The sequence below is a fragment of the Myxine glutinosa genome, chromosome 3, assembly GCF_964187855.1.
Source record: "Myxine glutinosa chromosome 3, kmMyxGlut1.1, whole genome shotgun sequence".
Classification (NCBI taxonomy): domain Eukaryota; kingdom Metazoa; phylum Chordata; class Myxini; order Myxiniformes; family Myxinidae; genus Myxine; species Myxine glutinosa.
This window is the reverse complement of record NC_136263.1, coordinates 191,305,415-191,331,245: the sequence shown is the minus strand read 5'-3', so window position 1 is coordinate 191,331,245 and position 25,831 is coordinate 191,305,415. Positions and strand designations below refer to the sequence as shown.

Here is a 25,831-nt window from a genome sequence, read left to right as displayed (position 1 = left end):
CACATGACGTCCTCATACAGGTGGCTTGAAGAACTCATGGTCCTGATGAGTTCGAATTTCTAGTTCTGATGGGAGGTGAGTTTGTAATGTCCATTCGCGTCCAAACCAATCGATTGGCTCACATATGCCGGATTCGGACGAAACCTGGTGGAGAGTTTGGGTGTGTGACAAGGACGGACCGATTCGATTTTGACCCATGAGCCTCGTCGAGGTACGTGCTCTCTACCAGGTGCCATTCTCGCTTCATCAGAAATGAAGAGCTATTTCCAAAACATTTAATCATAACTTAAATATCGCAAGACGGACGTTATTACATTACAAGTCGATGTGGGAAGAATCTTTCTGCCTTCTACCGACTCCTCTCCGGCCTTGCCCCCCCAGCTCTCTCTGGGCTCTGTCGACCAAATATTCCTACAGGTCGCACAAGATCTGCCAGCAACCCTCTTATGGTAAAACTACCAAAATCAAGACTCTCTGCTCACCTTCACTCCATTCCTCTTTTCTCCCGCCTCTGGAACACACTCCCTTGCTCTCTTCAATTCCCCTCCTCCCTCCAGGTCTTCAAAACAACTATTCACCAGCATCTATCTTCCCCCATTCAAAACCTTGATCTTTTCTAGCCCCGTTAATTCACTCCAGATCCACTTTTTTGAAATACCGACTTCTTTCCTGGAAGTCCTAGCAGTGTCCATGTGTTTTTTTTTAACCTATCCCACCCCCGCCCCCTTCCCGCACCTCCTCCCCCCAAACGCTCTCCGTCCCACAGATCTCCCGATGTCCCTGCTCTCAAATGTTGTACTTGTGTGCTTCCCTCTCTCTCCACATCTTGTCTCCCGCTCCCTTTATCTTATGTTTTAGGTGTCGGTTTGTCTTTTTGTGATTAATGTTAGCTCTTACGCGAGACTCGATATTGTATAAAATAAAAAAAATCAAAATAAACAGATTCCCTGTGTAGATGTACATGCAACACATTCTCAAGTGACGTCACCATGTTAGGGCTGACATAATTAAGGTCTCAGTAAATAATAAAAAATAAAATAATAAATGCAAACAGTAAATTGTCAGGACATTATTGTAAAGAAGAATTAATTGGATATAATAAATGAGTACGGTATATACAGAGGAAACATTGTACTTTCTGGTGTACAGGGTGGTCAGTGTGTCTCATTCACCCCACATATTTATTTTACCCTATTTATTCCACTGGAAAGAAGCCTACATGGACATATCTATTATATAATTCAAAGTGTGGTGTCTGTCCCTGTGTTTGTATTTTCACACATTCATCTGTTTCCCGTTTCCGGCGGCCACTTCCCGCACTACGTTTGAAAAGCTCAGCACACGGGCAAAGCTCAACATAAAACCAAGAAAAATGCATTATACCAAATGCGATACATTTTAAGCATATAAATACAGCATGGAATTGCAGTTTCACTATTAACAGTGCATTAAGAGATGACCTGGGCTGACAGGATGGCGTCGAGGTACGCACACTCGCCTCTAAGGTGTCTCGCCTGGGTTCATATCCCAGGCCAGTTATAAGCTCTCATCCCAGTGTTTCACAGACTGGGTGAATCATTAATGTATGGGCAGTCCCTCTGATGGACGTTAAACGGGGCATTCCATCTACCGACATTTGTTCGTGGACGTTAAAGATTCCCAGAGTGTCCTTCATGAAGAGTGGGCGACCTATCGGCTGCACCCTGAACAAATCACAAATTCCTGTCCGAACTACTGCTGGGAAGGCAATGGCAAACCACTCAATGTAACCCTTTCTCAGGAAGCTGGTTCTGTGGCATGCACCCACTGTGACAGATTATGAGGATTATTACAAAGTTGAACAAGCCATGTCAGTGTTGTTAATAACAGCAGCCTATACTGATAGTCTTTGAACAAAGGTATGGTGTTAATCATTTAATTAAAGAAAAACCTCCATTTAGCATTGTCATCAAAAAATAACATTTAATAATAAACTTCAAAGCTCAAGGTCCAAAATAAGCGTTATTGTCAGTGACACGATGACGTCATTTGTTAAGAGCTAGGCTAGAGCATCCACTCAAAGGGATAGAGCACGGAGAGAGAGAGGTAAGTTGGGAGGGAGAGTGAGGGGAGTGGAGTGGGGGGGGGGGGGGGAGGGGGGAGGAGGGGGATAAGTTTCCTTCTGTATCCATTTTATCCACCCCATTCCTCCCACACCCATTGTTTGGCCAAGTCTCCCTCTATTTTGTCCTCAAACTCCACTGTTGGTGCCCACCTCTCCTTTTGTCTGCGCTGTTGCATCCTGATTCATTTAATGTTCTAGCTTTTTCACGAGCCTCGACCCTGTATACAAAAAACTGTCATATGTTGGCTACCATTGTGTGGCCGAGTGGTCTCTTTCTGTGTTGAAGTTCCTTGGAAGGGAAGTCTTCTATTATGTATTGCAAACCATGGTGTCTGTCTGTGCGTGCGTTCGTCTGTCTCCCGTTTATGCCGGCCACTTCCCACGCTGCGTTTCAAAAGCTCAACATTAACTTTTGAAATAACGGGAGAACAGTCATGGCGCAGCTATAACCCCGGCACCCCCATTTTGATGACAAATTTTATTTCGCAAGCAGGATAGTTTACCCTCTTTTTACACAAATTTAATCTCCGCCACCTGATGTTGCACCACCTTTTTGCGGTGGGCGGTAGAAGTAGCTCAGAGCTTTGGCCCTGAGTGAAACCGAGAGTGCAACACAGTTAACATTTTTAATGTCCATGAAACAATTTAAATTGATGGATTAATTAAACTTTTCCCGTCACTGGGGACGGGTACTTTTATTCGTGATACTAATATGCATTTCTCTTTTTGTACAGAACACAGATCCACCTCTTGAAGATAGTAACAGACAAGAGCCGAAAGAAAACAAAAACTTTATAAACACAACTAATGTTTCTAAATGTTTCAACTGGAACTAATGTTTCAACTGCTCACGTCCATTTATTTATTCCTTTTTTTTACCCACCGATGGAATCAACTTCCACATCCTCTTCAATCTCATCCTTCCCTTTAGGTCTTCAAGACAGCTGTTCACCACCATCTCAGATCATCCCCAATTCAAAACCTTGATCTTTTCTGCCCTCGTTAACCCCACCCAAATCCCTCTTCGTTCTAATTTCCCAGTTTTCCCTCCTTGGAGTTTCCTTCTGTGTCCATCTTGCCCACCCCATACATGCGTGGTATGCGTCCTGTTTTTGTCTGTTATGTCCTGATCCATTCACCGTCCTAACTCTTCCATGAGCCTCGACTATGCATGCAAAACAAACTCCACCGGGTCCGTAAAACAGCCATCCTTTTCACAGCAGACGATGCTCCGTCTCCATGTCTGAAATCAGATCTGAAGGTCAACAATGGTGTGATAATCGCAGTGGGAAGCCAAGTAACGGGCGTTGATGTTTCGGACGTTAGCCCTTTATCCGAGCAAGAGAGGACAAATGAAGGGAGAACACCCTGTTCTGACCAAAGGCTAATGCCTGAAACGTCAGCATTAATTTGATTCCCATCTTATTTCCTATGCAATACAAGGCTGCGGGGTAGCATCATTGGCTGAGGATGCAGCCGTGCCTCGGCTGCAGTGCCCCCTGTAGGTCAGGGCAGGAATTTGTAATTTGTTTAGGGTACCGGCGATAGCTCAACTACTCTTTGTGAAGGACACCATGAGATCTTTAAAGTCCACCAACTAATTCCGGCAGACACGTCCATCCAAGGGACAGCTCACACATTGATGAATCACTCCGACTGTAAAACACCAGGATGATCGTTTATAGCTGGCTTGAGATTTGAATCCAGGCTAGACAGCTATGAGGTGGGTGAAGGTGAGTCAAGAAGGTGAGTCAAGTCATTTTGGGCATGGATGCCCTACTGTGGACATAGGATTGGCAAGACGGAAGAGGAACATCAGATTGTGCAAATACACCAAGATGAACACATCATGGTCGCATAGCAGGTGCTGGTCCGGTATGTACTGCGAGGCAGGACAAATGGCTGAAACTAAGGCATGAGCCAGGGCAAGCACTGTGAAGGCAGCACGGCCGGGCGCTTTGCTTGTGTGAGCTAAAGGCGAGGCGGGTGGAAACACTGAGGTCATTCTTGGGGGAAATGCCAGGGGCATAGAGAAGGCCCCTTTATAGGGTATGTGCCATGTGGCCAAGTATAGAAAAGAAGGGTTATTCAATGGCTTCAGAAAATTCCAAACAATAGAAAATAAGGGACATTCAAAAAATCTCGTGTGCATGCTGGACTACCCTTGTGGTCTTAGGAGGAACCAAGTAATGCTCTAGAAAAGAGCATCACTTGGTTCCTCCTAAAAAAGGGGGTGCCAATTCATATAAAGGGGCGCCAATTTGATTCATACAGCTGCATGAACAAGTAAATGTATTTTATTTGCCAGTTGTGGGGCACCCCTTTATGTGAACTTTTCTAGAGCTACTGCAGGTCAGCACCCACCTCGTAGGGTGCTGACCTGGGGAGTGCAGGTCAGCAGTATTCCATTGAGCTGCAACAGAGGCTGCAGTGAAAATGAACTTTTCTGGAGCATGACTTGTTCAGGTCAGCCTAACAATTTGTTCACTCATGTCATGAACCACCCACATTTTATCCAACCCTCTTACTTGCAGGTTAAAAGCCTGGGGTAATGGGGTATGTTCAGTTACCAAGTTTCTTGTGGAGTGCTCACCAAGTGGCTTAAGCACTCAAGCAAGCACTCCATTTGAAACTGTTGAGAGGAAATTTCTACTTTCTACCTTCTACCTTTTACCTTCTAAGAAACCAGTTTCTACCTTCTGTTCCATGCATTGTTGATCCATGAGCCTCAATCTTGTAAAGAAGTCCAAAATCTCTCACGTCGCAGATAGGTTGGTGGGCAAAAAAATGAAATCCAAGTCTCCAGTACAACAGCTAAGCTATGAAATTCAAGGGAAGCGTTCACTTTGTGGTGGTGTGAACCTTTGCACAAATACACTTTAAGGGCCAATGATTTATACATGAGGACGACACTGGCTCAACTGGTCAGGATAATGTAACAAGTCAGGTCAGGTCACAAACAGGATCATTTGCATACATCCAATATAGCAGCCATCATTAATATCCGGTTAGAGGGGAAGGAGATCAGACAAGGAAATAGGTTTGAGTATCTGGGTGAAACAATGATCGGGGATGGTAAGTCCGGGGCAGAATTTGGAGTCAGCACCCGGAGGAGGATTCAGGTGGGTGTGAATGCGTGGAGGAGGGTAGAGGGAGTAATGGCGGACAAATATTTCAAGGAAATTGAAAGTAAAGGTTCTGATGTCGTGCGTAACGCCGGCCTACCTTTACGGTCTGGAGACGGTGGCACTGAGAGTGAGACAACAACAGAGGCTGCAGGTTGTCAAGAACAACTGGGTCAGGAGGATTGCGGGAGCGGATGGAAGGAGAATGGTGTGCAGGTGAGCTTGACGGGGACATTGGTGAAATGCTGGCTGAGATGGGCTGGACATTTGGTACGGATGGGGGGGAAGAGAGAATGGCAAATGGAGTGGATAGGTTGAGGGAGCAAGGTAGGAGGAAGAGGTAGACCGCGGTTGAGATGGGAGGATTGTGCGACGAGGGATATCAGGAAGGTCGGGGTGGTTGGAGAGTGGAGAGAGTTTGCTGAGGACAGAGGGGAGTCGAGGACCACCGTGGTCAAGGCAGGGCAAGAGCTTGGTGCTATTAGACCTCACCCGTTATAAAAGGAAGAAAACAACAACAACAACAACAACACATGTACATATCCGAATTCCCCAGTTTTTATATACTAGGGCATGCCCGTACTATATCTATATCTAAAATTATATCCCCCCCTCTATTTACATGAAATGGTTTGGTCCATGAAATGTTTTGGTCCATTCGCAACGCCAAAGCGAACGGCGAACGCTTTACATGAAATGGTTTGGTGCATGAAATGTTTTGGTCCATTCGCAACGCCAAAGCGAACGGCGAACGGCTTGCGAGTACAGTGACAATCCCCCCGGGGTTTTTATTAGTTTTAAAACATAGTTTAACGCCAACATAGCGCCAACATAGTTTGCAAACGTGAAATAAATGAATACGCTCTCAAATGTGCCATCCGAGGCAGAGTGTGTCCGCCACGTTCGGCACACGCGATCGTTCGCTGCTCTCTGATTGGTTGAATCGTTTTTTGGACATAGCTCGGTAAGTAATTGTCCGATTAATATGAAACCTTGAAAAGGCACATCCTCGGGTCCCCAGCAATATACCTGGCAAGTTAAAAGTATATCGGACCCGTGGTTGTCGAGAAACAGCGGTCACAGACAAACAAACGTACAAACAAACAGAGATTACTGGAATTATAGATAGATAAATGGGATTTCTTTATGATTTTAGAAGTTGCAAATATGGGTTTAGACCTGGGAAGTCTATTCCTGTGATAAACGACTTCCTCATTTGCACATTGTTTTCTGTTCATACACAATTAGGCCACAACAAAGAAACAAACATGTTGGTAAACATTCAGATAAGCCACCACACTTGATTATGACAAAAGGGATCTTGTTTTCCTTTTGTCAGTGTTAGTAGCATGGGTTTTTTCCTTCCCCATTTCCTCCTGCGCGATTACAGAGCATGTCACAAGACAATGCAATCAACACGGGGTCAAAAGCAGAAATAGGAGGAAGTTCATACAACTCATTTAGTGCATTCAGCTTTATTTGTTTGTTTTTTTAGCCTGTACAGTGTACACCATGCAGTGGGAGATGGTGTTTGTGCAATTGTGTGTGTGTGTGTGTGCGTGCATGTGTGTGTGTGTGTGTGTGTGCGTGCGTGTGTGTGTGTGTGCGTGTATGTGTGTGTATGTGTGCGTGTATGCGTGTGTGTGTGTGTGCGCATGCGTGTGTGTGTGCGTGTATGCGTGTGTGTGCGCATGCGTGTGTGTGTGTGTGCGTGTATGTGTGTGTGTGTGCGTGCATGTCCGTGTGTGTGTATGTGTGTGTGTGTGCGTGTGTGCGCGCATGCGTGTGTGTGTGTGTGTGTGTGTGTGTGCGTGTGTGTGTGTGTGTGTGTGTGTGTGTGTGTGTGCGTGTGTGTGTGTGTGTGTGTGTGCGTGCGCGCGCAAGGTCCAGGCAGGCGCTGCCGCTGACTCCAGGGGGAATGTGAAGTCCATTCAGTTGCTGACTCCAAGGGCAATTGAGGTCCATCCAGGTTCTGCCAATGAGGCGGGAGGGTGGGAGGGAAGTCCAATCAGGCACTGACCCTGGGGGAATGCAAGGGCCACTCAAGCACTGACCTCGGGGGTGTACAAGACCCATTCAGGTGCTGACTCCAGGAGGCGTGTGGGGTCCATTTATGAGCTGTCCCTGTGAAGCATGTGAGGCCCATTCAGGCGGTGACACCAGCGGAGGGGGGGAGGGAAGAGGGAATGTGAGGCCGATTCCGCGTTGACACTGGGGATATGTGAGTTGTAACTGGGTGCTGACCCTGACCCCATAGGGGGGGGGGGGAGACATGCGAGGTCCAGGCGCACACTAATCCACAGGAAATGTGAGAGGTCCAAGCAGGTGCAGAGCCCAGGGGTATGTGAGGCACATATTGTTGCTGAGTCCAGGTTGTGTGCAAGGTCGATTCTGGCACTGCCCCCAGGTGGGGTGTGGGGCTCATTCAGATGCTGACCCTGGGGCTCATGCGAGGTCCATTAGGGAGCTGACCTCAGGTGTTGTGTGAGGCCCATTCAGCTGCTGACCCCAGGGGCAGGTCCTTTAGGTTAGGAAGTGGTTATTTATTATGAAATGATCTTTAAACAGATAACAAATGATATGTCATTATTTTATTAAGCAAGCATTTATTGGTGAACTATAATGTTTATGAAGGAAACCTCATCCCCTGTTACACCCTCCTCACCTCCCTCCCTCCACTCCCCCATTGGTTTCAATGTTAAACTAGAAATGCACTTCAGTACGTACATCCGCCAGGCTGAACAGTTTGTTTTGTATCCCATTGATAGGTCGGATCTGGATTCGGATCTTGACCAAAACTCATCGGCTTGTTCTTGTCATCTACCCAACTCATCCACCAAGTTTTGTCGTAGGTCATCCAAAACTTTTTGAAATATCGTGCTATATAGAGGTTGGAGGTGCAAGGTGAAATGGCATTGGGATTTGTGGATCTGGAGATGGCCTATGACACTGTCCCGAAAGAGATGCTAATGGCAGCACTGAGATGGATGGGAGTGCCGGAAGCAGAAATTATGTTGCAGAAGGGATGTACGAGGGAATGAAGGGAAGAGTTTTAGTTGGTCCTGGGATGTCGGACGAGTTCAGTGTGAACATCGGTTTGAGGCAGGGGCGCACTCTAAACCCACTCCTGTTTATCATGGTTATGGAGTTGGTAAGTAGGAACGTAAACATGAAAGATACTCTGGGGAGGATATTGCATGCGAATGATCTTGCAGTTGTGGTGGAGAGTGGGAAATAGGTATGAGTATCTGGGTGGAACAGTGAACTGGGATGGTAAGTCAGAAGCAGAGGTGCAGAGAAGGAATCAGGAGGGTGCGAATGTGTGGAGGAGGATGTAATGGCAGACAGAAAGATTTCAAGGAGATTGACAGAGAAGGTTCTGATGTATTGTGTAATGCCGGCCTACCTTTACGGTCTGGAGACGGTGGCACTGACCGAGACAAAAACAAAGGCTGCAGGTTTGCAAGAATAACTGGGCCAGGTGGATTGTGGGAGTGAAGAGGGTGGCTAGGAGGAGAATGGATGAACTGAGAGAGGAGATTGGTGTGAAGAAAAGCTTGATGGGGAGATTGGTGAAATTCCGGCTGAGATGAGTTGGACATTTTGTGCATATGGGGGAATTTCGGTCCCCTTGTGTTTTATACCTCTCCCCCCCCCCCCCCCCCCTCCCCTTCCCACGCCTCCTGCCCCCAAGCCCTCTCCCTCCCACACTTCTCCCTGCTCTCAAATGTTGTGGTTGTGTGCTTCCCCTTCTCTCCCCATCTTGTCTTCCGCTCCCTCTTTTTGTATATTTTGTTTGTCTGGTTGATTTGTTTGTGAAATAAATGTTAGCTCTTTCACGAGCCTTGATTCAGTATACAAAAAAAAAAAGAGAGAATGGCAAAGAGAGCGGAGAAGTTGAGGGAACAAGGTTGGAGGAAAAGAGGTAGACAGAGAGGAGTGGAGGAGTCTTGTGGTCAAAGCAGGGCAGAATCTTGGTGCCATCGGACCTCAGCCCTTATAAAGGGAAGAGGACGAGAACAACATTTCCAATACTTACGGAGGGCACTGTATATATCAACTGCAAAAAATGATTTATGGGGTTAGAGGTATGGGTTTCAATCGAGGGTTAGGGTTGCATTGGGATAGTTTTGGATTTAGATTATAATAACCCCAAGCTTGGTCCTCGAGTACTCACAGCGGTATATAACAGAGTTTGGTGAAGCGCCAACCTATTGCTTTCCACCAACCTCTCTCTCCTCCCCCGTCTCTGTCTCATCCTCACCTCCCCCTCCACTTCTTCCCCTTTTCCTTCCCCTTTTCTTCTCCTCCCCTCCCACTTTCTTCCCCCCTCCCCGCCTTCCCACCCTCCATGACCCTCTTCCCTCTCCTCCCCCCCTCTCTGCATATTCCCGTCAGGAAGCGACTACGTGTTGCTAGGCAACACCAGGTACCTTTGCTTGTGTAAAATAAACAAACACGTTACAAATTCAAAAAGTCTTCCAGCGAGTTTTATGGCCGAAGCCTTTTTTAATTATAAGGAAGTAAAAAGCCAAATCAATACCGAATCAAAACAAGGCAGAAACAGGAAATCAAAACAAAAGTCAAACCAAATCAGACCAACAAAAAACAGAAATCTAAAATGATGAATCAATAAAAAAGCAATAAATCAGAGAATGAATAACAATAATCAACAAACAAGAAAACAAAAACCCCCCCAAAAAGCCAATAAAAGTTTTCACCAAGCTCAGACCCGTAACTGATTCCAATTGACCTCACACAAACCCGAGTTTAAAAAAGTGTAAAATACAGTAATTGTGAAGTCCAGGACAACCACATGTTATGGAAAATGTGAAAAGGATTTCAGGAAATGCAACTTTTTTAAGACAAAGTACCTCGTGAAATGATAAATGTTTGTAAATGTCAGTCAATGACTTTCAACACCATGGATAGAAATGCAATGTTTCTCGAGAATCATTTTGCCCATAAGTAGAGAAACCTGGGCAGGTGGTCACCATTTTCTTGGAAGGTGTTTTCTTTAGGATGGTCCAACAAAAGAAAACCTGACAGAGGCAAAAACAAAACGAGAACTACACACGGTGAAGCGCATAGCCCCGCCATGTTGTACATTTCACATCCCACTGATGGGCCGGATCTGGATCCAGATCTTCACCAAAATCTAATCAATTTGTCCTTGTCACGTACAAAATCTCTTCCCCAAATTTCCTCCGAATTTTTTTTTATGCTGAAGGCTCCAGTTACGGAACTGAGTGACGTGCTGACGAGGAGGGGAGTGTCGTTGAAGCTGAAGGGAAAGGTGTATGCTGCATGTGTGAGAAGTGTTATGATTTATGGGAGCGAGACATGGGTAATGAACGTAGAGCAGCAACGAAGGCTGGAAAGGGTGGAAATGCGAATGGTTTGGTGGATGTGCGGAATATCGTTGAGAGAGAGGAAGACAAATGATGAATTGCGAAAGATGATGGGAATAGAGCCTGTGATTGATGCTGTGACGAGGAACAGGTTGAGATGGTTTGGTCATGTGTTGAGGAAGGATGAAAGTGACTGGTTGAGAAGAGTGATGGAAATGAATGTAGAAGGAAGTAGAGGACGGGGAAGACTGAGAAAGATTTGGCTAAAGATGGTGGAAGAAGAAATGCGGGCAAGGTGGTTAACAAGGGGAGATGCAGAAAATAGGGCAAAATGGAGAAGATTGTCATGGGGACCGTAAGGCTAACCCCCTGCTCTTGCAGGGAAAATGGCCTTAAAATGCATGTTGTTGTTGTTGTTGCTCCAGTTATGGACTACATAGTCCTCGTCTACGCCAGGCCTTAAATAAAAGAACTGCATAAAAGAGAAATAAAAAGAGAGAGAATGTAAAGATGAGGAGTAAAAATGAATAAGAAAAGTGTATGATGAAAAGTTTATGATGTTTGTTTGTGAGAAAGAGATATTGAAGGTAGCCCGGTAGATATACAGTAGCTTGAGTGAGACAGAAAGAAAGGCCAGCAATCCTGACACAGAGTGTGTAAGATGGTTCCGGGCACCAGTTTATTACTCCTAAGTCAGAACGGTAGTACTACCCTGGGCGGTTGCTGTTTTCAACCTACTACCTAAAAAAAATCGGTCAAACCGGATGGGTGTTTCTCACTCAAACTATAGTTGGCTCAGTGAGACGAGTCGGTTTAGTCGCCGACTACCCGACCATGTGGCAGGTAGCAATGGATTACATGTTACCAGTTGCAGTCAAGAGACTGACCTGACTTGACACAGTCACGAATGTACGAGATGTGATCAAAACGTTCTGTGAATGAATGAATGAATGAATGATCGTTTTAAGGCCTGTGAAAGGTCTGTCCATAATTTTTTGAGATATGCTCACAGACAAACAAACAAACAGACAGACAGGGGTGCAATCATAACCTTCGTCTGCCTTCGATGGCAGAGGTAATCAGTTAAAACCTATGATCATTCTGATAACCCGTGCAGAAGGAAAATCCATGGCAATAATACCCAGACGTTGTTTTTGTCCATTCATTTTGTCCAGGAAGTCGTAAAGTCTCGGGTTTATGTGGCTCGTTATAGTAATGGGAAACAGCCCCCCTGATCCTGATGTGTACGTCAGGTATATCTTCTGCTTGTCACCATCGATAGCAGCCTTCAAGTGCTTCTGGACTCCGTCCCATTTTGTTGAGATATTAAAAACAGTTGGGATGTGATAGTCATCAGAAATTGAGATGATGTCCGTCGCTCTGTATGGGATTCCGAGTCGTTTACTGCTGTTAAAATTTTTCAGGATGATGAGTTTTCCTCGGGCCTCTCCAACAGTGGGAACCCTAAGGCCCTGCCACACCCGGTCCCTCTGCGCAAACAATTGCAAATACCGAGTGACTGTGTCATGCATAGTTTCAGTGTTTCTCTCTGAAGTGTATTCCTCTCGGAGCCTCATGATCATCACCTCTCTTGGGTGTCTCTTCAAAAAATCCATGGTCTCTTGCAACACATTCCTGAAGGTCGCATGCTGGTAATAATATTCGTGATGTATCGGCAAATCGTTGGTGTAGTGCCGTGCTCGGATATCCAAGAATCGAACACCAGCTTCGAGTTGTTGTTTGAGAGACCAGGACTGGCACTGGACTGCAGGTCCTCCATAAAAAGACATTGTGTTATGGGTTCCTGGCAGGGAGATCTCAGCGATAGATTTTTCATCCGAAATGCTTGCCATCCAGTCGGGGTTTGTAAACTCTGCTTTATCTGTGTTGTCAACACAATGACTCTGTGATGTACCCATTGCCAAGTTCTGAAAAAAACAGGTTTACAAGCATTAAAAACGACATTTTATTTTAAAGTTCAAAATAAATTTCATTACTTCTCAACCTTTCGAGAATTCATACAAATTTTGAAGATTTATTAATCCTTAGGATGGTTTAATGGTTGTCAGGATCATCCAGAATCAAGAGGTATGTAAACGAGAGTTATGCACTCACCTTTGAGCTATCAATCTGCCTGGGTTTGAGTCTAGACCCATCTGAAAAGATGACAATCTCCTTAAACGCAGAGTCTTACGTAATTATTAAATGGCTGGAGTAGGTAATATCATGGTGATGGCCATCTCAGCAGAAAGCAAAACAAAAAGGGCATGTGCCATTTATCCTCAGGGAGAGGTTTCAAGTCATAATCATCTCCATAAAGTTCTGCAAGAGGAGACTTACTACATACACTACATGACCAAAAGTATGCGGACACCTCTTATAATTAGTGGATTCGGCTGTTTCAGCCACACTTATTGCTGACAGGTATATATAATCAAGCAAACAGCCATGCAATCTCCATAGACAAACATTGGCAGAAGAATGGGCCGTACTGAAGAGCTCAGTGACTTTCAATGTGGCACCGTCATAGAATGCCACCTTTCCAACAAGTCAGTTCGTCAAATTTCTGCCCTGCTAGAGCTGCCCCGGACAACTGTAAGTGCTGTTAGTGTGAAGTGGAAACGTCTAGGAGCAACAACAGCTCAGCCACGAAGTGGTAGGCCACACAAGCTCACAGAATGGGACCGTCGAGTGCTCAAGCACGTAGCGCGTAAAAATAATCTGTCCTCGGTTGCAACACTCACTACCGAGTTCCAAACTGCCTCTGGAAGCAACGTCAGCACAACAACTGTTCGTCGGGAGCTTCATGAAATGGATTTTCATGGCCGAGCAACCGCACACAAGCCAAAGATCACCATGCGCAATGCCAAGCATCAGCTGGAGGGCTGTAAAGCTCACCACCATTGGACTCTGGAACAGTGGAAACGTGTTCTCTGGAGTGATGAATCACGCTTCACCATCTGGCAGTCCCACAGATGAATCTGGATTTAGCGGATGCCAGGAGAACGCTACCTGCCCGAATGCATAATGCCAACTGTAAAGTTTGGTGGAGGAAGAATAATGGTCTGGAGCTGTTTTTCATGGCTCGGGCTGGGCCCCTTAGTTCCAGTGAAGGGAAAATGTAACACTACAGCATACAATGACATTCGAGACGATTGTTTGCTTCCAACTTTGTGGCAACAGTTTGGGGAAGGCCCTTTCCTGTTTCAGCATGACAATGCCCCCATGCACAAAGTGAGGTCCATATAGAAATGGTTTGTCGAGATCGGTGTGGAAGAACTTGACTGGCCTGCACAGAGCCCTGACCTCAACCCCATCGCACACCTTTGGGATGCATTGGAACGCCGACTGCGAGCCAGGCCTAATCGCCCAACATCACTAATGCTCTTGTGGCTGAATGGAAGCAAATCCCCGCAGCAATGTTGCAAGTGGAAAGTGGAAATCTAGTGGAAAGCCTTCCCAGAAGAGTGGAGGCTGTTGTGGCAGCAAAGGGGCTGACCAACTCCATATTAATGCCCAGGATTTTGGAATGAGATGTTCGATGTTCGGTCATGTATTGTATTTTACTGAATGCAATTGCTGTTTGGATTTGTGCTCAAATTTGTGTAAAAATCTTTCCAATTACATGTGGCACAGTCCTAAACAAAAATAGCACTCAGTAGAGAGCATACCTCCGACTGGTTGGCCATATCACTCAATGGTGAAGAATCACTTTAAAAATTCTACTAGCTGGATCCGGATCCGGATCTTCACCAAAATTGAATCGATTCTTCTTTGTCACACACACAACCTGTCCACCAAGTTTCGTCCAAATCCGTCCATAACTTTTTGAGATATACTGCTATATGTTGGTTTTAGCCCCATCACTCAAGGTATAAAATGGAGAGGTATAAAACAAATGGAGAGGTATAAAACACATGGACACTGCTAGAACTTCCAGGAAAGAAGATTAATTAATTGGTCATCTACTTACAGGACAAGGCAAAATGGCGGAGGTATTTATTGCCCCAACATTACCCCTTGAATCATACATCACTCGTCCGACACCTCCACCTGTCCCACTCCTTCCCAACTCCCCTGAAAACGTTTTTCCACTTTTTTTACTCAACATATTTTTTTTCTTCATGAAACCCCTCCTATTCATCTTCACCTGATCTACTTCATAGATCACTATCAATGTCTGAGCGTTGTGCCATGATCGAATAGAGTGAAACAACCATCACCAACGTCAGTGGCGTAATGCCGAGAGTGTCCGCTCTGAGTCTGGTAGTTTGGCGGTTTGAATCGCCACTGAGTGATACCAAAGATTGTTAAAATGTTACGTACTGCTTCCTTGCTTTACGCTCAGCATTCAAAATGTTAGAATACGAAAAAACAACCATAATAACATAAAAGTCTCCAATTACATTATCACCTCACATACAAATTCACCATCGTACCTTTTCTGGCCTTGTATGGATGAAAGGTGTTCTGCAGGACAATGAGAGAGATATAATAATGCCACACAATTCAACACTTGTATGAAAACTTCTCATAAAAATGTAAAGGAGCAACTTGGCAACCGAGGATCCGAACAAACCTAAATACAACGTTACCCCGCCTACTACACTGACGTTGATTGCACCATGCTACCGACCAAAATAGCTGCCAGAACATTTGTGAAAAAGATCAAAATCGGCAATATTTACTTCCAAGAATACTTCAAGGGGGAGTAAGTAGAAAAATGTTATTGAAACACGGCTTTACGCCCTACGAGTGTAATATTTTAGCAAGTTCATGTCCTCTGACACAATTGAAATAGCGAACAAGCAAGAACCTGTCCAAATCTAACAGGGGAACGTGAAAAACACACAAACACGAGTAGGGCATGCTTCCATCTTGTAAGCAATATGTACATAGGGACATCATAAATAGAACCTTTATGATTATAGGCAAGCATCAACGAATATATATATATATATATATATATATATATACAGTCATGTGAAAAAGTAAGTACACCCCATGTAAAGTTTTGACTTTTTCAACATATTTCAACATACAGATATTTGATCTTCATTTCAACAATATTAATAGATAAAGGTGATATAATATAACAAATATCATGAAACATTTACATTTTGTAGTCCATTGTATAATTTAAATAAACATAAATGCAAATTTCGCATGTGGAAAAAGTAAGTACACCCCTACATTTATCACTACTTCAAATACCTAAAATTAGAATCAGGTGCACCAGCTCAGGTGCAAATGATTAGAACATTGTGAGAGAGGATTTTGGAGGAACCTGTCTTATTTAAACCTCAGACATTGTTTGGTTTGCTCTTTGCTGTTGAAGTGTATGGCGTCACCATGCCTAGATCAAAAGAGCTCTCTGAGGCATTCAGAAAGAAGGTTATAGATGCCTACGAGTCTGGGAAGGGATATAAAAATATCTCCAAACAATTTGAAATCAATCATTCGACTGTCCGGAAGATCATCTATAAGTGGAGAAGATTCCAAACAACTGTCAACTTGTTCAGGCCAGGCCGCCCCAGCAAGTTCAGCCTGAGAGCAGACCGCAAGATGCTGAAAGAAGATCTCTGAGAACCCCAGAATGTCATCACGGGACCTACAGGTAGCTCTTGCCACTGTTGATGTCAAAGTGCATGAGTCTACCATTAGAAAGAGGCTGCACAAATTTGATCTACATGGGAGGTGTGCCAGAAGGAAACCTTTGTTGTCCAGAAAGAACATCAGGGCAAGACTAAAGTTTGCCAATGAACACCTTGGCAAAGACCAGCACTTCTGGACAATGTGCTCTGGACAGATGAGTCAAAGGTAGAGCTATTTGGCCACAGTACCAGAAGACATGCTTAGCGAAAACCAAAGGCAGCATTTGACCACAAGAACCTGATACCAACTGTAAAGCATGGTGGTGGAAATATTATGGTTTGGGGCAGCTTTGCTGCATCAGGGCCAGGGCAGCTCACCATCATAGAATCCACTATGAATTCTTCATTGTACCAGAGGGTGCTTGAGGATGATGTGAGGCCATCTGTCGGCAAGTTGAATCTCAACCGAAGGTGGACCTTGCAACATGATAATGACCCGAAACATACCAGTAAATCCACCAAGGAATGGCTGAAAAGAAAGAAATGGAGGGTTCTGGAATGGCCAAGTCAAAGCCCGGATCTAAATCCCATCGAGATGTTGTGGGGGGAATTGAAACGAGCTGTGCATGCAAGAAACCCCTCAAACATCGCACAGCTGAAAGAATTCTGCATGGAGGAGTGGGCAAAAATTTCTCCCAGTCGATGTCAGAGACTGGTAGACAGTTATAAGAAACGCCTACTTGAGGTTGTTTCTGCCAAAGGGGGCAATACCACCTATTATAGCCAAGGGTGTACTTACTTTTTCCACATGCGAAATTTGCATTTATATTTATTTAAATTATGCAATGGACTACAAAATGTAACTGTTTCATGATATTTGTTATATTATATCACCTTTATCTATCAATATTGTTGAAATGAAGATCAAATAGCTGTATGTTGAAATATGTTGAAAAAGTCAAAACTTTACATGGGGTGTACTTACTTTTTCACATGACTGTATATATATATATATATATATATATATATATATATATATATATATATATATATATATATATATATATATTCAGCCTGTATATATATATATATATATATATATTCAGCCTGTATATATATATATATATATATATATATATATATATATATATATATATATATATATACAGTCACGTGAAAAAGTAAGTACATCCCATGTAAAGTTTTGACTTTTTGACTTGAACATACATAAGTAGCGCCTGCGCCCGATTTCTGTTTTTTCGGCTGTCAGATTCTTTCTGGGATGTCATGTTGTTAATAATTGTCTTGCAGATTATTAATTTTCTTAACTTATTTATTTTTGTTTTGCAGGTTATTGCTGAGAGTTTGGAAAGTTACTGAAGTTGCACCAAATTGAACCATGAATTACCTGATGATATGAAGGTTCTCCACTGATGATATGAAGGTCGCATAGTGACTGATATAAAAACCGAAAGGGTCACAGAGTTACAAGTGTATGGAAAGCCTCACTGCGTTGCCCTGATGAAGCCCCAACAAGGGCGAAACCAGGTCGGTAACTGTGAGTTTTGCATGCACTTGTGACAGTATCTGTATTCATAATCCGTAATGACGCACTGCTAGATGGTTCCTCTGGAACTTTGCAGGCAAGGCGGACGTGCATGGCGATGACGTCATGTTGTCCGCTCATTAGGTTGGAGAACCAGATTACAGATACCATTATATATATATATATATATATATATATATATATATATATATATATAAATATATATAAATATACAGTCACGTGAAAAAGTAAGTACATCCCATGTAAAGTTTTGAATTTTTGACTTGAACATACATAAGTAGCGCCTGCGCCCGATTTCTGTTTTTTCGGCTGTCAGATTCTTTCTGGGATGTCATGTTGTTAATAATTGTCTTGCAGATTATTAATTTTCTTAACTTATTTATTTTTGTTTTGCAGGTTATTGCTGAGAGTTTGGAAAGTTACTGAAGTTGCACCAAATTGAACCATGAATTACCTTTCAAGGAATCGGGCGCTACTTTTGACTCACCCTGAATATTGTTGCGGTTGTGAGAATAAAGATAACACCCCCTCTTAGTTAGTTGCACCACAACATGTAGCCTCGCTTCGTTCAGTTAAATCTTATTGAATGTTAAGTATAGTCTCCTTTCCTGTATTAGTATGCGTTGAGCAGGCCAGTAAGTGTAGGCCTCAATTGGGCTAGAATGCCATGTGCTAGGGCCTAGAACAAGTCTGGAAAGCCCGAAGGAGGAGCTGCAGGGGAGTGGCCGGTAAGCGGCAGGCAGCCAATGAACGCTCAAGGGGAGTGGCTAACAACGGTAGCCGGGGGAGGGGCTTGGAATATTCTGGTGGGACTCTGGGAGGAGCTATAAGACCCTGCCCCAGGCCCCCCGCCCCAGTCAGAGCTTCTGTCTAAGAGGTGTGTGAACAAACTCGCTCTGTGAACGGTCTCGCTCTTGCTCGCTGCCCCTGAACGATCTCCTCTGTGCTAAGCTCCCACTGTCGTAGAGAGGTGTGTCGAAAGAGAAAGCACGAGCTCTCCCTGTGCCCTGCGCTCTGCTGCCTGTTGGTGGCGCTTGCGAGGACGATCCCTCCTGGGACCACAGACGCCAACGAGCTCCCTGCACACGTGCCGCGAACACCTCGAGGGACACGCCTGGCGAGGTGACCGGAGCGAACGGCGCCAAGGACGCGTTTGGAGCGCGTACTTTTCCTTCCTTCTTTTCCCCATGTGAGTGAAAGGGCCCTTGTCCGGGGATTAAGTAAGACCGATTAAGTATCTGCTCTGTGTCTCTTTACCCTGATCATTGTATAATAAACCTGTGTTCTTCCTTCCATTTGGCCGTTCATGTCATTTTCCACCATTGGCTTCGCACTGTACGAATAGAACCGCTCAATCGTGTTCAATAAGAATTAACGGCACAAGTCACGTGACACGCAAACCGCTCGGGCGTATCCAATCAGCATGATTTGTGCGAGGTCCAGTCCCCATTCTCGTGGCGGCGTGTGTATCGAAGGTACTTAGGGAATCGACCAGATACCCTTCCGCACGCTCGCTACGGGAGTGGCGGCTCGGCCTCGTGGACTCGAAGCTCGATGGGGAAAAGGGTTTAACCCCCCTCTGTACGTCAACGGGCTCAAGATCCACAACAAATTGGTGTCCGGGAGTGGGATAATTGGACCTAGAGTGCGCTTCACGCACTCAAAATTACGAGCGCACGAAATTTAGTTTAAAACAAATTTAAATTCGTACAATGGCTGGCCAAGGCGACCAAATGCCGGTGGGAGTAATAGAGGAGGTAGAATTAATGGCCCAGGACCATCAGGAAGAGTTGGTAGTGGAGGCTGAAGAGGGTGCGGCAGTTGGGGAGGAAAATGGCGGCTGACAATTCATCCACTTAACTTACACAAATTAAGTATGCAATTAATTAATTTTCTCCCACACGACCTTGATAGACAGCTCTGTGCAGGTGATATTGAGAATGAAAGACAAAAAGAATGGGAGAAAGAAGGAAATGACAAGCAGAATGAGTTAGTGATTAAATTGTGTTGAATAAAAAAGGTTTTTTTTTTAAAGGAAGAGGAGGAACTAAAACAGAAAGCTAAGAAGCATGTGCGTGTTAGGGTGTGAATAAAGAGACCTTACAAGGCGCGTGTTACCGTATTAGTCTTCAGACAATGCTGAGGCCTTGGCTGATACTGCTCACACTTGGAAAGTTTGATGATAACCCTTATTAGTTCGTCAAAGTTAGTTAGCTAGTCTCTCGTTAGTCAAATAAGAGTCTGAATTACTATACATATAACGTAAGGAAGGATGGCATTAGCTTGATCCCTCGTTACTTCCTTTTGATTCCTCATTGCTTACGCCTGACAAAATGTTAAAGTTTAACCTTCACCATAAACTGAGACTAAAAGGGAAATGGAACAGGTACAACGATACCCGCATTCTTTCTTTTTCTCAGAATCTGCTTACATATACATGGAGGAGCAGAATGTCCCTCTCCCCACCTGCCACCCTCATCCACCCGCCACCTGTATAACACCCACAATCTTCGTTATCTGATCAGTTTCCTGGAGGTGTGCACTTGATCTCTCCCCTCCACCCTTATCGGCAGAGACATGTTGCCCTACTTCATTCTTCATTTCATATATCAGCCTGTTTTGCATTGCTCTATATATAATTGTAATTCTAGGAGCAAATAAGTAATTTCACCGCAATGACTGCTATGGGCTTCAGACCCATACACAAAAACGTTTTTGGACATATGAATGAATGAATGAATCACCCTGCACAGTTTATACCTGTTCCGAGATTTAAACCCAGGCCAGACAACTTAGAGACGAGTGTGCGTATCTCTAAGTCTAATACATCCTTCCAGCCGATTCATATCCGGGGACATGGCAGGCCACTCCATATGCTCTACACCACGGTCAGCAAGAAAGTGTTGGATCATGCGAACACGATGAGGCCGTGCATTGTCATCTTGGAAGACAAAGTTTCCTCGAAAGGCTGCACGAGCAAATGCAAGCAATGTTTCTTCCAGAATGGCCCTGTACTTGAACTGGTTCAGGTTTCCATTCAGAACAACCAGGTCAGTTTTGCCCTGCATGAAAAGCAGCCCAAACGGTCACCCCACCACCTCCAGCTTGGACTCCTGGCACTATACAATCTTTGTTGTAGGCTTCATGCACTTGTCTGCGCACTCGGACGCGGCCATCTTGACGATAGACCAGAAATCTAGACTCGTCACTGAAGATCACGTGATTCCAGTGTCCTGGCTGCCATTGACGGTGCTCTCTGGCCCACTGCAATCGGCGCTGGCAGTGTTGTCTGGTCAGGCGTGGCTTTCTCAGGGGACCCCTGACACGATAGCCTGCTTGAACCAGTCGTTGGTTGACTAGCCTTCTGGATACAGGCACATTTGTCAGTTGCTGCCACTCAGCCCTAAGCCGATTAGCTGACTTGGTACGGCCATTGCGGACTAACCGGTGCAGCTGGCGATCATCCCTCCTTGTGGTTCTGCGGGGACGTCCTGGCCTCGGTATTGGAGTAGGGACTCTGAGCATTTCGTTTCAGGATCTCTGACACCTGACCTTGAGTGATGCCATACTGCCGAGCAATAGCACGCTGTTTCATGCCGTAATTTCGTAAAGCCACCACTCCATGACAAACAGCATTGTCGAGTTGACGGACCGTCTCCAGAGGAAGCGGCAATAACTTTTGGAGACGTGCAGCAGTTGTTTTCCACAAATACAGAACGCAACAACCCTTATATACCTGACTGTGAAGCCAATCATCAAATGCACCTGTCCGTACATTTTGCCACGCCACCTGTGATATAATCCTGTTGTTGACTTCTTGCTGCGACAGACAATCAGTGACATGGTTCTTTTAACAAATAAATCACCAAAGTGTAAAAGAAACTCACCAGATTGATATACTGAGTTAAGAAAGTAAACCCAGGTCAAGAAAAAAAAAATATCCATATTAAATGCCAAGTCTGTACATGGGGAGGATCAGGACCTTGGCGCCGAGCTTTGCACTGTGAATTTCGAATCCTTATTGAAGTTTTTAAAGCCGCCTCAGGTTTGAAAGCTCCCAAATGGCTACTGGGAGAGAGCAAGGTGCTTGGATGAGTAGGACTGGCCGTTATGACTGGGACCAGATCAATCGCACAAGGAAAACCAGTCGCTGTGGTCGCCAAATCTGAAAGTCTTGAATGTTTACAACACTGAACAAAGGTCAATGAATTAGGGAAAGTTACATGTTGTAAAGAGAGAGGTAGAAAGGACAAGAACTGAAATTTTGGGGACAAGTGAACTTGTCTGTCTGTCTGCAAACGTCAGGTCAGTTTATGATCGAGGAACAACTGAATTTTAATTGCATGTTATATTTTGAACATGAATCGGAAAAAGGAACCTGCTGTATAACAGTACTTTGGCTCCAGATTTGTCCTAATGACACATGTACAGAGAGGAGTGAGATCGTTTTTAAAGGGTAAAGCCCCTTAAATTTTTGGCTATGTCCGTCCGTCCATCAAAAATGAAGAACCTTTCTAACCCATCGTGTTTAATTATAGAGGGTTCTAAAGTGTAATTCCAGAAGGTTCTAAGTGTAATTCTAAAGTGTAATTCTAAAGGGTTCTAAAGTGTAATTCTAAAGGGTAATTCTAAAGGGTTCTAAAGTGTAATTCTAAAGGGTAATTCTAAAGGGTAATTCTAAAGGGTTCTAAAGTGTAATTCTAAAGGGTAATTCTAAAGGGTAATTCTAAAGGGTAATTCTAAAGGGTAATTCTAAAGGGTTCTAAAGTGTAATTCTAAAGGGTAATTCTAAAGGGTTCTAAAGTGTAATTCTAAAGGGTAATTCTAAAGGGTAATTCTAAAGGGTAATTCTAAAGTGTAATTCTAAAGGCTAATTCCAATGGTTTCGTTCGTTTATAGTCTTTGCCTATTTCATATTTAAAATGCCAAACTGAACCGCTTCCTTCGGACACAGGTGCAATTTTCTCACTCTGTCTGCCTGTCTAGCAGTCAAACAAAATTGAAAATTATTCCAAACAGGAACCCTACTGTTTTTAGGAACGTCATAAAGGACACAAACAGACACGAATAACTAATGGGAAGTGTTAAATACAACAACAACAACAACAAGAACAGGCATTTTAAGGCCATTTTCCCTGCCAGAGCGGGGGAGCGGGGGAAAGTGTTAAACAAGGTGGTGCAAAAGACACCACATCAACTGCGATAAACTTCTGATATTTGTTTTTTCTACAACCTTTAAAATGTTTATTTTATTTCAATTTAATTATATACGAGTACTTGAACACTGTGTATAGCCCACAAATCGCCGTTTGGCACTTTAAAACCTTTTCGCTTAGCAGTAATTGGACAAAATATGATGGCATTTTTACGTCATCAAGATTCACGACCAATCAGATTTGCCGCTTGCAGACCCCCACCAAGGCCCTTGTTTCTCAAGAATGCGCGTGATAAGGTGTTAAATGAACGGTATATTTCTAGAACAGCCTTTGGCATGGTCACCATACATCCCTTGTATTGCATTGATTGATTGTAGTCATCATTTACCATCTCTTGATACCAGCCACATCCAATAGTGGTTGAGATATCAGGGCAGCTTACTAAATTCAGCCTCCAGATACTCGTTTGATAGTTCAAACGGATAGAGTGCTTGGGCAGACAGTCAGCACAAGGAGTAAGATGAATGGAATCAATTTCCTCAATCAAAGCTCATTGACATCACTGGTGCCTGGTTTAGAACTCTACAGTACATCAAAAATGACATCAGACAAAGTATGAGTACGTACTCTTCTGGTGTATGATAACTGCCTTATAACCTGATCTGGCCGCATGAGATGCTTGAAGAATAAGTCTTATGTCGGCTTCTTCTTCTGTCAGTCAGCTCTTCTTTCCTTTCCGTGCTATCCTCTGTTAGCTGATTAGTCCGGCAGCTAAGCTAAATATAGCATAACAATTGTACATTTTGTGAGGAAAGCACCAAATTTGGCACACTAGTAGACTATCATATTATGAAAAGATCTGGATATTGGGCCATCTCAGATTCAGAGATTTGATTTTTGCAAGATTTGCAGATTTTGCAGATTTGCAAGCTGAGATTGCAACGCCAGGGACGGCCTTCTCCTTCCTGCGAGCTGCCCACGTCACCCGAGCTCATCAAATCACTGCAGCGGCACTGCACATCCTGCAACACCGTGCGTATGAACGCCACTGTATGACATATGCTGATGATGCAGAAGACCTGCCTGAGTTCGAAGACTGGTGTCACCAGAGAGGAGAAGACATTCCCAACTTTCAGTACTGGGCAACTGTGCTGGAACTAGAGATGTTGGTACTGGTCTACGTGCGTTTTCTGCGGCAGGCTTCATTCACGATGTACCTTGATGCCCTGACGGAACTGGTCCCATGCTTCCATGCCTTAGACCACACACACTATGCCAGGTGGGTCCCTGTTCACCTGAGGGACATGGTTGCACTCCCAATGAAGCACCCAGATGTAGCCAGAGAATTCAGGGCTGGCAACTTCACTGTACAGAAGACGAAGAAGGTGTTCTGTTCGATCCCAATCGAATCGAAATCTTGCAAAAATCAAATCTCTGAATCTGAGATGGCCCAATATCCAGATCTTTTCAGAATATTGTTACGGAACCCAACGTCGGCCTATGGTTCCCCTTTGAGGGGGGATTAGTCCCCTCGATTATTGCTGACCGACGTGGTCCCTGAAGCTGCACCGCGGCCTCCGGAAAGGCCGGTGCACAGCCCCGTTCGTACCGCAGATAAGATGTTACTTGATTGCCGAGCGGTGTTTAGCAACCGCAACACGAACCGTTAACAAAGACTAACCCGATTCTCAAACGTTGGCCAAATCGTGCCACCGGTATTCAATTTGGAAAAGACAAAGACGACGGATGTGAAGAAGAAGAAGACAAGAGGTAGGAAATACGAATATGATTTATTTACTATTTACAATCAAAAGAAACCAAGGAGAAGGAAGGATAATAAAATAAAGCAGAAAGAGCGACGGACCAGAAGGACACAGCGAAACTTACCTCACCTATGCAGTCTTAATTAATACCCAGGACAGAACAAACAAAGACGGACTCACATGAATGGGGAAATGAAGGCAGGAACGGCTCGCTGGAGGTGGATGGCTTGGCGGGAGAGGAAGGTTCAGCGGGGATCGGTCGGGCTGGAAGCGGACAGCCGCCGTCAATATTCGAGCTGCGATCGCCAAAACCGCCGCGGTTCCAAACTGCGCGGCGAAGCTCCTCCTGTGCACCGTGCGCTCTCCAAAGCTGCTCCTTAGAACTCAGAACTTTGACGCAACCACCTTTGACTCTGGTGGACTCTTCTGCTTAACTGGCGCAACTCTTTGTGGGGGTCCCTTCCTCTCTCTCCGTCTCTGGCGCAACTCTTTCTTGGGACCTCTTAGTACTCAGAACCCAGAACTCATCACTCATAACTCAAAGGCTTCCGCGCGCGCTTATATAACGCGCTTTTAGATCAACCCGCGCCACGCCCGTGATGGTACTTCCCCAGCCCTGGTTGGCTGGTCAGGGCTCGCTGGCTCCACCCTTTTGATGACGATGGGCGGGCCACGCCCTGGATTCGGCGGCTCCTCCCCCTTCTTCTCCGAGCCCACCTCGTGGCTAATGGAGTCGCGGTGAAAACCGCCCAGCAGCTGCGGCGAATGCAGTTGGCAATCGAGGCTTTGGGAATGGGGCTTTGGGAATAAAAGGGGATCTATCTATTTGAATTCGGTGCAATGGAGTGTCAATTAATGGAAGACACAGCCTTAACCTACATAGAATAAGGAAATAACTACCAACAAGCAGGGAATCTATGATTGGCTAAACGTGATTGTATATGACCTAACTACGGGACGCACTTTGACCTTTATACACAACTGGAGGACGGAGGGTGATATTTTACAATGTACTTATACCATAAAAAAACACAATCCTCATATCCACAACACTGCACCCTCCTCCTCTTAGGCACGTCCCGGGCCTATTACCTTTACGTTTAGTGTGGCACGTAGGTGTAGTTCCCTCTACATTTAACCTGACCCTGAGTGTGACAGTTTTAAAACATAA

The 25,831-nt window shown here is 44.7% G+C and overlaps 1 protein-coding gene across 2 annotated transcripts in view; it reads right to left on the bottom strand.

Moving 5' to 3' along the window:
* The window catches only part of LOC137422937 (allograft inflammatory factor 1), a 132,286-nt gene that overhangs the window by 45,912 nt on the left and 60,543 nt on the right, over nucleotides 1-25,831 (bottom strand). Inside the window, exons 1-2 of one of the 2 annotated variants that reach the window (XM_078774902.1) lie at nucleotides 15,020-15,252; nucleotides 9,716-12,508 (exon numbers count right to left, since the gene is read on the bottom strand). In XM_078774902.1, coding sequence (XP_078631028.1) covers nucleotides 11,660-12,508; nucleotides 15,020-15,115 — 945 coding nt within the window. In that variant the 5' untranslated portion in view covers nucleotides 15,116-15,252 and the 3' untranslated portion in view covers nucleotides 9,716-11,659. Of the gene's footprint in view, nucleotides 1-9,715; nucleotides 12,509-15,019; nucleotides 15,253-25,831 lie in introns of those variants that run through there. The other variant, XM_078774903.1, reaches the window with a different exon arrangement.